Genomic DNA, 11,787 nt, shown 5'->3' on the forward strand with positions numbered 1-11,787 from the left:
AAGAACATTTCCCCCAGGGTGGGTGAAGGGAAAGGTTCCCACTCTTGCTCTTGTCCAGCTGCTCTTTCTTCAAGCTGCTGCATTTTGGCAGGATGAAGTTCTGGAACGTGTCCCCAGTCCCTCCCCTATTCCCCGTCATCCCCCACTCTCTGGTGTATTATCCTAGGGACATGAACCATGGGGTGGGGGTAGAAGGATGAATTTTATTTGCTGATAGACTAATCCGTGTAATAAATTCTTCTCTTGCAAGCCTACCTGGAGAGAAGCTACCAGCTAACTTCACAAAGTACATGGAGAGGGCCAGCTTGACTGGGAACTCACCAGGAAGCTCGGGGTTTCCTCACGATCAACTATGGCCGTTATGTTAATATCACCATTGTTTGGGTCAACAACAAAGATTCCAAAAGGGGGCTGATCAATTCCCACCCCAGAAATTCGGTAGGTAATTTTCTGGGTTGCTTGAAAATCGGAAGTGATCTGTAAGGAAAGAAAATGGCTTAAATGTCAAGCTGACCCTTGACGAGCCTTCTCCTGACTCCTGCATGGTCTAAAGTCATCTGTTCACTGGATCCACCCTTTCCGTTGCTGTCGTTTTTTCTTGTTCTACTTATTTATTGGAGAGTCGGAATAAAAAAAACCAAGTACAGCTGCTCTGCTCACCAGCATGGACCAAGAATGACAAGCCATTCTGAGTGCTTATTTGGGTCGTGGTGCCACGGTGAGAATGTTAAAATGTTGTAAGAAAACAAAGGAGGCTTAGTGGTGAGGAAGCTTCTTCTGGATGTCCAATCCTTACTTACCATTTACAAAAGGATGCTTCTGTAAGTTCGGGGAAGTGACAAGGAAGGGGGAAACGGAGAGAATAAGGTAACAGATGCTCAGAGTACGTGTGAACATGGACTGAGTTTTATTTTTATAATCTTAAAGCTGTTTAGCAGAGCGAAGAGTACAGAGCTCATGAGACAGCTCATTGTCCAGCCTCAGTAGTCGCCATCCACGGTCACACTCACTCCCAGTCATCTAATTGCTGTCTCTTTCTATTTTTAGCCTTGCTTAATAGAATGTGGACAGGCACAGGCTTACGCATTAAAATGAGCCAATATATTTCTTAATCCCTATTTATAGCTCCAGAGGCTATCATTCCTATCTTTTTTCTTTTACATTACTATTATTGTAGTTTTGTTGTAGAGGACAGGTTGTTGTTCTGTGGACTTTCCAGGCTGCACATTGTTGAGTGGAATTCCTACAATGTCTTTAATTTGCATGTAATATGTTTATTCTAAAGCGCACACTGCTTCTGTCAATATGACTTACCTTGGCAATGGGATTTCTTTTTGAGTTGTCTTCTCTTTCTCTGCAGGGCTTGGCAAATTTGACCCATTCACGTTTGTACCTTCTTTTGACCGGCTGCACTGCTGTCCCGTCTTCTCCGTGCTGCCCTCCTGACTGTGTTGAAAGAGACCCCGATTTATCGCCTCCGTGACGGGCAGTCTTTGCTTTGAATATTGATCATAGATAGATACCTACGCTGAGAATCTTTATGTTTCTCCTTTGACGAGCATTTGCTCACCTGACCCTTTGTCGAGAAGAAGCAGCATTAAATAGGTCATCACAAAGCTATGTGATATTTCATCTTACTATTTAGTCAATTTGATTTCCCCTATAAACTCCATAGTAGGATTTGACTTCTTGTTTATTTGAGCTATGAAGAAAGGAGCCAGACATAGCAGGGAATGCCTGCAAGCAAGCACTAGGGAGGCTGAGGAAGGAAGATTGCCAGGAGTTCAAAGCTAGCCTGGTCGGCATAGTGAGTACCCAGCTAGGCAGCACTTCCCAGAAGAGCGGTTCTCAAGAGAAGAGAGCCAAGCAACCAACCCAGAATCCAATAGAAGATAAGATAAAATAAGACCATATGAGACAATAATCATAATATGTATAGATAAGTTTGAAATATCTTGAGTTATTTGCTAGAATTTTAGTTTTACACATTTTTACAGTTGAATTACCAAATAATTAAATTAAATGCTTTTCTCAATATAACTAAGTTTTACCAGTGAAGCGATTCTAATGATGCAGGCTGCACACTTTACCTCTGTTCGCAGCTCCCCGTGCACCAGCAGCACCTGCAGACATCAAGTAGAAACAAGCTCCACGTGAGTTCCCCAAACAGGCGACTGTGGAAAGCTATCCATCCTTATCACTGCATCTTGTTCTTCAGCTCATAGTTCGTTTCTAGTTTTGTAACAGTTTGCAGAAGCATCCCGAAGTGTAAAATTCTACCAGGAAAAGGAATATTCTCCAAATAAACAAGGTTCTCAACTTTTTCGATCTGACTTTAGACATTTTAAGGATTTGTTTTACTTTATGTCTATGGATATTTTGCCTGCATGTATGTGTGTGCACCATGTGTGCACCTGCTCAGTGCCCCACAGCTGGAATTTAGAATGGCTGTGAGTTGCCATGTCAGTGATGGGAGTTGCACCTGGGTCCTCTGCAAAAGCACCAAGAGTTATTAATTCTTAAGATATGCCTCCAGTACTGTGCTTCAGATTTTTTTTTATGCCAGAAAAGAGGAATCCACCAGTGGTTAGAGGCAGATGCTGCAGGATAGACAGACCTGGGCTGTACAGTGACTGCAGATCAGCTTGGACTACAAAATAAAACCCCGCCTCAAAACAAAACAACAAAAGCAAGGAAGAAGATCCACAGCCACCCCCACAACATCATCATCATCGCCATTGCCACCATTATCACCATCTCCTTGACTGTAAAATTCTGCTTTCAGGCAGTCTCAGTCACTAGATGTTTCTTACACAGTTATCACATAAAAACTTCCCAGAAATCATTGCTTTCAGAACTGTTATGATAAACTCCTGCAAGAGGCCACATAGTTATTGACAGCTGTTATGCTGGGCATGTTGGTGCATGCCTACAATCCAGCATGTGGGAAGCTAAGGTAGGAGGGTTACAAAGTGCTGGAGGCTAGTCAGGAAGACATAGCAGGACTTTGTCTCAAAATACTAGGAAGAAAAAAGCAACAACAAAACCAAAACCCTAAGCCTCTATTATCTATCATGTGTGCTTATACAAAAGCAACTTCAGATTAACTCCTTCTAAAGACAGGTTCTTTGTTCCCCACTTTTTTATCCCCCCTCCTCTTTTTAAAGCTGAACTAGAGTAAGGAGAATAGGACAAAACTATTCTGGTTTATGAAAATGGAACCTTTTTCTAAAAGCAGGGGTTGTCCTATGCCGGTCTTAGGTGCTGTTTGCTGTAGGGCACGAATCTGTTCTTCTTCCTACTGTAACATAAACATTACACTTCATTTTAAATTCCAGATGTGGTGGTGTTGTCTTCAACCCCAGCACACAGGAGACAGTGGCAGGTGGGTCTCTGTGAGTCTGAGACTATCCTGGTTTACATGGTGAGCTCTAGGCTAGGCAGAGCTACATGAGACCATGTCACAAACAAAAACAAGAGTTTCATTGTGTACTACGGGTCTAAAAATTTAAATGAGGACAAAAGAAGTGGGGCTGCCTGGGACCTTTGCTTTCTTAGGAGCCCACAGGCCTGGCACCTGGGTTGCTTTCCACCTGGAATGCGATCCTGCTCCTCACGGCCCACCTACAGGTGATTCACCCAGTCAAGCACCGGCATGCTACATGAAGCTGCCTTTACTAGTGGCTCCCTCTCTGAGTTTGTACAGCTCACATTCTCTTTAAGGGCATGTAGCTCACAAACGCTCCCTGTATCTTACTGTTTTATGAGTAGTAAAGAATTTCTTCCTGAGCTTTCCAAAGCCTGGGTCTTACGCTATTGCTCTTTCCTATTCAGGTGTTCAGCAAGTACAGTTCGGAACTCACCTGAACAGCAAGTTCGGATCTCACCTGAGTGTGAGATCCGAAGAAAAGAAGGGCATGGAAAACAAATGACAGGGTAAATTTAGGAGAGTGGTAGCGGTGGTGACTTGCTCAGTGTTTACTCACAGAACATTGTGCTTAATATTGCTATTGTTTATTGCAACCACCTGAAGAACAAAAAACTCCCGTTTTTGTGTATATAGAGAAGCAGGAACACGGATACTTTCTCTCTGTTTAACAACCCTTGATGAGCTAGGGTTTGAAACATAGCCACTTTATCTCCAGGGTGTGTGCATTGCCGTGACAATAGATTCTAACCCCAACCTAACGTAAATACACAGAAGAAAGTTGTAAGACGGTGACTTAGATTTTTATCTGGCCAAAGGCTGTTGGCTGATCCTGATGTAGACTTATTATGTCATTTATTTTTAAAGATTATAGTGAACAGGCAGGTCCAAGTCTTAACTAAAGGAGCAATTACACCAGACATATGATCAACCCCTCCATCATAAGCATTCTGATTTTAATTAACACCTCAAGATGATGCCCCAACATCGTGCAATCTCTGAGGAAAGAAGGGATCTGTATGGTGTGGTCACTGACCGTTCTTTCTCATCTGACTGTATGGGGAAGGATGGGCCGGGTGTGCTCCCCTTTACAGGAAAAATGGAGTCATCCAGAAACCATGAGTCACGTCTGTGCTGGCTCCTGGAGAATGGGGCTTCTATAGACCTTAAAGCCCTGATCTACCTTCCCAGGCAGCAAAGCCTAGTCTGTGAAGGATTAGCAGAGCAGACCACGGGCTATCGCATTTCCAGTGCTCTCGGAGAACCAGAACCCACAAATGACTTCTCCATTTAAACTCTCTTCTTTTAAGCCTGATCTCAAAGAGTGCCCCTTCATTTCAGTGTTGTGGAAAGATGCTCTTTGTTTCTGGAAACATGAGAGATACCATAGGAAACATTTCTGAATGCGGAACCATTATTTTTGGCTGGCTGGAACTGTGATTGCAGCTCTACATTAATTCTGAAGGCCGGGGAGCCTTGGGAGGGGGGGCTCTGGCTGGAGAAACAGGTCACCGAGGGTGGGGCTCAGAAAGTTGCCTCCTTCTCTAGTCTCAGCAAGCCCTCTGCCTCCCGTGCGAGCAGCTATTGATGTGAGAGTCTCTTGGCATGAGCGTTGCCATCATGCTTCCCAGTGGCAGACTGGAATCATTGGCCAAAATAAAGCTAGCCTCCCTTCAGGTTTCTGTCAGCTGCCTGCAGCAGCTGCGAGAAAAGCAGCTTACACAGCCTCTGCCCGTTTCCAGAGTTATCACAGCACCCACCATGTTCCCCGCTGGGGAGTTCAGAGAATAACGTAGGTAACTCAAATAAGTCATTACAGAGTTTGAGTATGATTTTAGATTTATACCTTTCAGGCAAGAAATGTCGTGAAATGCCCATAGGCTGGCGGTTCACTGCTGTAATTGATCAACTAGTCAGAAACTTATTGTAAGCACATAGGTCATAGCAGCCTTTCAGGACACGTTTGATGAATGAGTTACACAGTGCACAGCTCAGAAGAATGAGTGACTTCTTCTGATTTCTATGTGCAAGCTCCTTCACTTATGGTGTGCAATGTCCTAATAACCCACTGTAAGCTGGAGATACTGATCCGCACGTGCAGGTAACATGCATAACCCTCTGAACATCTTAGCTTAGTCTGCATCCTCAGAACACTTACTACAGTCCATGGCTGGGGAATCATCTAATACAGAGGCCGTTCTATAAACGAAGCATTGAGTACTTCATGCAATTTATTGGATTTTACACTGAAAACAAAACCCCAAGGGTTGTGTAAATATAAAGCAGAAAAAATTCAAGTGTAAGTCAGGACTGTGTAGAAATTTTGAATTTTAAAGCCACAAACATCCTAATAAATGTTATATTCATTAAGACAAAGACAAATTCTCCAATTGAATAATACATATTAAATTGCTTAGAAATTAGTATTTAATTTTAGGCAATTCAGTTTTTGAGACCTGATATGTGAACTCAATTAATTTAGAAAGCTGATTTTTTTTTCTGCAGCGAAGAAAAGCTAAATAAAAGTGATGCCCTTGGTTGCTTGTGGATGTTCCATTGGATGCACTGGGGGATGCTGTGTCAGGTGTGCTGGTATGAACCTGGACCCTGCACACTGGTTTTCTTTTTAATAGTGTGTGTGTGTGTGTGTCTTTGTATGCGCATGTGAGACCATGTGTGTGGAGGTCAGAGGGCAACCTTAGGTGTCAGTCAGTCTTCATCCATCTTGCATGAGGTAAGAGCTCTGGTTTGCTGCTGCGGTTGCCAGGCTCCTGGGCCACGAGCGTCTAGGGATTCCTGTCTCTCTCTACTGTCTTCCCAGAGGCATGTTCTGATTACATGTGTGTACTTCATGTTCTGATTACATGTGTATGCTGCATGTTCTGATTACATGTGTGTACTTCATGTTCTGATTTCATGTGTATACTGCGTGTTCTGATTACATGTGTGTACTGCATGTTCTGATTACATGTGTGTACTTCATGTTCTGATTACATGTGTGTACTTCATGTTCTGATTACATGTGTATACTGCATGTTCTGATTACATGTGTGTACTTCATGTTCTGATTTCATGTGTATACTGCGTGTTCTGATTACATGTGTATACTGCGTGTTCTGATTACATGTGTATATTGCGTGTTCTGATTACATGTGTGTACTGCATGTTCTGATTTCATGTGTATACTGCATGTTCTGATTACACTTGCTCGGCAACCCCCTGAGCTATCTTCCTAGTCTCCAGGCTGATTTAAATCCCAGTCCCAGACATGTATCACTATATGGTTGGGAACATGACCCAGTCCTTGCAGTTCCTCATCTGCCGTAGTGAGATCACACCGCTTCTTACTTGCATGTTTGTTGTGGGGGTTGAACTATGAGCCCAAGTGCGTAGTAGGTGCTTAGTAGATGCTAGTAATTTCTGTTAGAACAACAAGAGAAGGAAAGGGCTATCAAAAGCCCTTTGACCAGTACAGAAACTCCTTAACACAGCGCTCCACTGTACCGCTGTGCAGGCTGTTCCTTGCAAACTTCCGGGTGCTGCTTCCACTGCAGATCCCGTGAGTGCACCTACTGAAGTTGTGCAATGCACAGCCTGGCCAGCGGCACTGCATTAAGAAAAAGTGTGCATTAAGCAGATTCAATTATTCGTCATGTAATTATGGACGACCAACCCATCATCTGTGTAATTTTCTCATGAGGCATTTCCCCAAACAAGCCCTCACCTTAGGCTATCAGATTGACTTTTTACTGGAAAGGAAGCACCAAGAGCTAAGAGATTTACGAGAAACCTCTGGGACACAGAGTGTTCTAGTTAGGGTTGAGAACCGGCTTCTGGTATTAAGCAAGCGGGAAGGCTAATTGGTAGAAATAATTGGGTCTATCCCAGCTGCTGCCCAAGCCAGGCAGTGTTAGGCAGGAGTCCTGGCAAGGTTCCTCTGCCTTTAGAATTTGAATTTCGAAGAGATTCAGTGGGACTCACCTTCATATGTATTTATCAGCGGAGGAAACAACCGTCTCACTAATCAAGACAGAAAGAGACATTTCTGAGACTTCCATTGACTGAAGTGGGATGTTTGAATTAAAACTGTTTTTATAAACTTTGATGGGGCAGAGAAAGATGGCTGGAAGGGATCTTGCTAGTTTTAGGGGATATTCTGCTCATGACCTGACTTTTTAATGGCTGTCACTCTTTCCCTTTACCACAGCAGCTTAAAAAGCCGTGTTAGGGTTGGGTGGTGGTGGCGCAAGCCTTCTCTAATCCCACACTTGGGAGGCAGAGGCAGGAGGCCAGCCTGGTCTACAAGAGTTAGTTCCAGGCCAGGCTCTAAAACTACAGCGAAGCTCTGTCTTGATAATCCTCCCCCCCCCCAAAAAAAAAACCCCCAAAAAACCAAACAAAACAGAGCTGTGTTAAACCTTTGGGTTTGGCATTGTCACGTGAGATTGACAAGCTCATTCTTCAGGTAAGGAGGGTTATGGCACAGGATGTGTGCTAGAGTTTGTTAACTATGTGGCGGGGAATGATGGGTTTCTCTGTAAATAATCTTTATTTTCAGAAGTGAAATCTCTGAAGGGGAGCATCTTCCCTGAAATGTTTTTGTGATTTTGTGTTATGTGAAATAAATCGATACATATAAATAACTGGTAATCTGACACCTTAAAAGGGATATTCAGGTTCACTTTATACCTATGTATTCCAAAAAAATAATCTTAAAGCCCAGAATAATGGAGATTTTTGAGAAAAAATTCTCTACATTAGAAAGCATGTCATTTTCCAACAGTCACGGTATATTTATGATTGGCTTTTTTCCTGTAACTTTCAAAACATTCGTTTCAGAAATGTTTTTTAAATTTTTTATTTGAGTATTCGTATGTATAGGTGAACAGTGTGTGTATGTGTGTGTGTGTGTGTGTGTGTGTGTGTGTTATGTATTTACATGTGCCTGGAGGTCAGAGGGCACTGGATGTGTTCACTATCGCTCTTTATTTCCTTGAGACAGGGTCTGTCACTGAACATGGAACTAGGTTAATGGGCAGCAAGACCCAGCAGTCCTCCTTCATTTCCCATAGTGGGAAGCTTCAGGCATACGGCTTTGCCTGGTTTTACATGGGTCTTGAGGATTCAAACGTGCATCTTCATGTTTGTTCGACAAGCTCTGTTAACCTACTGGGACATCTCCCCAGTCCCACACATTGTAATATGCTCTAACTGAAGAAACATATTCGTCCTTCCTTGACATATTAAAATGGATGTCAGTGGTTACTTAAAGCATTAAAACACAATACTGATGTCATCAAGAATCACCCCTAGAATGGAAACACCACAAGTGGATGGTATCAGAGTTTTTCAAATGCTTCTGTTTCTCCAAGCACTTGGGTGAACATGATGACACTCCCTTCTCACTGTGGGCATAATAGAGAGGCAGGGGGAGGACTAAGGTCTCTCTACTGTTATTACTTTCTGTTGCTTGGTTTTTTTTGTTTTTTTGTTTTTTTGTTTTTTATTTTTTTTGAGACAGGGTCTCTCTACAGAGCCCTGACTATTCTGGAACTTACTACGTAGACCAGACTGGCCTTGAACTCACAGATGATCTGCCTCTCAAGTGATGGGGTTAAAGGTAAGTGCTACCATATCCAGTCTAAGATGATTCTTTGTTGACAATGGAGAACACGAGACCTGGAGTGAGTCACTGGAACAGCTGCACAGTCAAGCTTAGGTCTTGCTGTTACATCTCACGTTACAGCGCTGTCAATGACCTTGTGTGGTGTGTGCGATGGGAAAGGGACCTAGAAACCTCCAGACATGTCTTTCAACTTTCAGACACCACCCTTCAACAACAAATGATGCCCGTGCTCTGAGAACATTGCCTTTTACCCGTAACCACATTATGTCAAAACTCTGGGTGGCTCCGCGTTCTAAAAGGATTCCATTTGCCTTCACAGAATGAACCTTTCAATGTCACACTCCTCTACTTTTATAAATTGTGCCCCGATCCCCTAACAGACAGTTTCAGTCCAGTCAAACCGGTAGCTCCACAGCCCCCGGCAGAGGCCACAATTGCCCTGTCTTTGCTTGTATCAGTCTGACAGTAGTTCCGTCCATCCCCACATATGGAATCTCAACTCCCACTCAATCCACAGAGTCTTATCTGCCTACACCATCCTCTGCAAGTAGAATTAGGACACAGCTTTGCTTAATGTGAAGCACAAATACCACCTACATGAACAGTTTAAATTTTCTTATACTTTTATCAAAAGGCTTGTTAAAAAGTTAATTAGTGGTATATTTAATTTGATCTACTGAAAAAGACTATAATTTCAGTATGTAACAAAATAAAAACTAGTAATATCTTTTATACTCTTTTGTTATGTTGTATGGTTTACATTTAACAGCATATCTCGTCTCAGAACAATTATGTCCCAAGTGAAAAATGTCCATGTATGGATAGTGGCTATGATATTGCACAGCTTACATTTAGACCTTTCATTTTTCCCCCTCTCTGTTTCTGTCTCTCTTCGTCTCTGTCTCTCTTCCCCTTTACCCTTCCTTTCCCTCCCTCTCCCTTCCTCCCTATCTTTCCTCTCTTTCTCTACCCCTACATGGGCAAAACTTTATTGTGTGTTGGAAAACATCTTATATGTTCTAACTTCCTCATCACCAGCATCATAAGAGAACTGAAGGTTGATTCCAAGTTAAAAGAGGCCTTGTTCAGTCATTGGTTCAGTTTTTAAAAGCGGTGCGATGTCTACTTTCTGTCTGAGCACTGCCACATGAGGGAGAGCTGAGTTTTCTTCCACACGAGGCGTCTGTTATAATGGCAGACAACTTTACATTTCAGGCAGTCCTTGAGATCTGTCTCCCTGTAACTTTTAAAAGGCACTGCTCTCTGTGTTTTGAAGCGAGGCAATGGTAAGAATGGCTCCTGAGGCCGAGTTTGTCATCTACAACGTGGTGATAAACTTTGGTGTTTTCCTTGTATTTATTTATATTCAAGTTTTTGGTGAACTTCCCGTATGAGATAAGTCATACTTTTGCCTCACTAATACAATGATTAAAGCATAAACTAGCTTATAGAATCTGAGCTAATTCTTTCCTTCTTGATTCTTTTCGTCTATCAGAAAACATGTAACATTCCCCCAGCCAACAAAAGAGCTACATGAACATGTAAAGCTCATGTCACCCCTCCCCAAGGCTCGATATAGTTTGTACATAATGGCTAAATGTAAAACCGGTTTTCTTAATAATCCTCCCAACTTGTCTAGAATCAAAATTACTTTGATTTTAGTTCAACGGTTGATGAGTATTCTAAAAACAAGTCGGGCGTCAAGATCAGGCATGCAGAGCTCTCAGCCATACCGTACCAGGAGATGTGTAATCCTGGAGAACAGAAGTGCCTGTGTTGTGCGTGTTCTCATCTGGGTGTTGGAAAATAATGTGCTGCTTTGAAGAAAACGAAGGTTGTGGGAAGCAAAACTTGGGATTGGGATGAGTTAATCTGATCACTGAAGAAATGTGAAATAACTATATTAAATAAACTTTTTTCCCTGATTTATACTTCTTATCAAAATTGAACACTAAGAAAATCAAAAAAGGAAGGAATGTAAAAATTTCAGTTTAACGCTTTGTTCTGCTGTGTCCTCTTTAGAATGTACATCAGGGATTCAACAAACAAAGCCAATTTTCTGATCTATGCAAGGAAGCAGAGAGAGTTTTCTAGTGTTAGAAAAAGAAGGGACTTACCATCAAGAGGACCAGAGGCCCCAGGGCTCTGGGGAAAAGGCAGGTCATTGTCGCTGGTGTCCCCGGTGAACAAATCCAAGCCTCTTGCTGCTGCTCCTCACCCGAGTGTCTGTATCCAAGGTCTGAAACTCCCTTCTGGCAGTGGTGGCTCTCTTGTCTGCCCTAGGACTCTCCTGGTGGCCTGCTAGTCTGTTCCTCCCCACCCCAAGCCAAGGATTGGTCTCAGCTGAAACGCTTGCATCACTGCCTCCCAGGTAAAAGCTGAGACACACCTCAGTTCCTACAGCAATGGAATCCTTTGTTGGAAGTGAAATGAGATGTTCACAGGCTAAAGACAAGAGTCGACTAGGAAGGTACCAGATGAATAACACATTAATCACGGCATGAAAGTACAAGAGCTGGCTCTGCCACACTTAAAAAAAAAGATCTAGTTGGCTTCTGATGGTCATAGCTAAAAACTAGAAAGCAGAAGAGGAAACATAAAATCCCCAAACCTGCTTGTGGAAAAGTACTTGTTTTAAGGCTGTGTGTGGGTAAGGGGTGCATCTTAATTAATAATGTATGTTATTGAAAGGTCTACAAGTAACAAAGAAAGGAGCCACATCTAGCCACAATGA

The 11,787-nt window shown here is 42.7% G+C and overlaps 1 protein-coding gene across 1 annotated transcript in view; it reads right to left on the bottom strand.

Annotated features, from left to right (window-relative positions):
* Dsg3 (desmoglein 3) overlaps positions 1-11,218 on the bottom strand; it is a 30,550-nt gene extending 19,332 nt beyond the window's left edge. The window contains exons 1-4 of the mRNA XM_050134844.1: positions 11,171-11,218; positions 6,932-7,034; positions 1,315-1,496; positions 322-477 (exon numbers count right to left, since the gene is read on the bottom strand). Of these exons, the coding sequence (XP_049990801.1) occupies positions 322-477; positions 1,315-1,496; positions 6,932-7,034; positions 11,171-11,218 (489 nt within the window). The remainder of the gene's footprint in view (positions 1-321; positions 478-1,314; positions 1,497-6,931; positions 7,035-11,170) is intronic.
* Between the last annotated feature and the right edge of the window lie 569 nt (positions 11,219-11,787).

This window comes from Alexandromys fortis, unplaced genomic scaffold (genome assembly GCF_014885135.2).
Source record: "Alexandromys fortis isolate MF-2015 unplaced genomic scaffold, M_Fortis_MF-2015_v1.1 scaffold_25, whole genome shotgun sequence".
In the NCBI taxonomy this organism is placed as follows: Eukaryota; Metazoa; Chordata; class Mammalia; order Rodentia; family Cricetidae; genus Alexandromys; species Alexandromys fortis.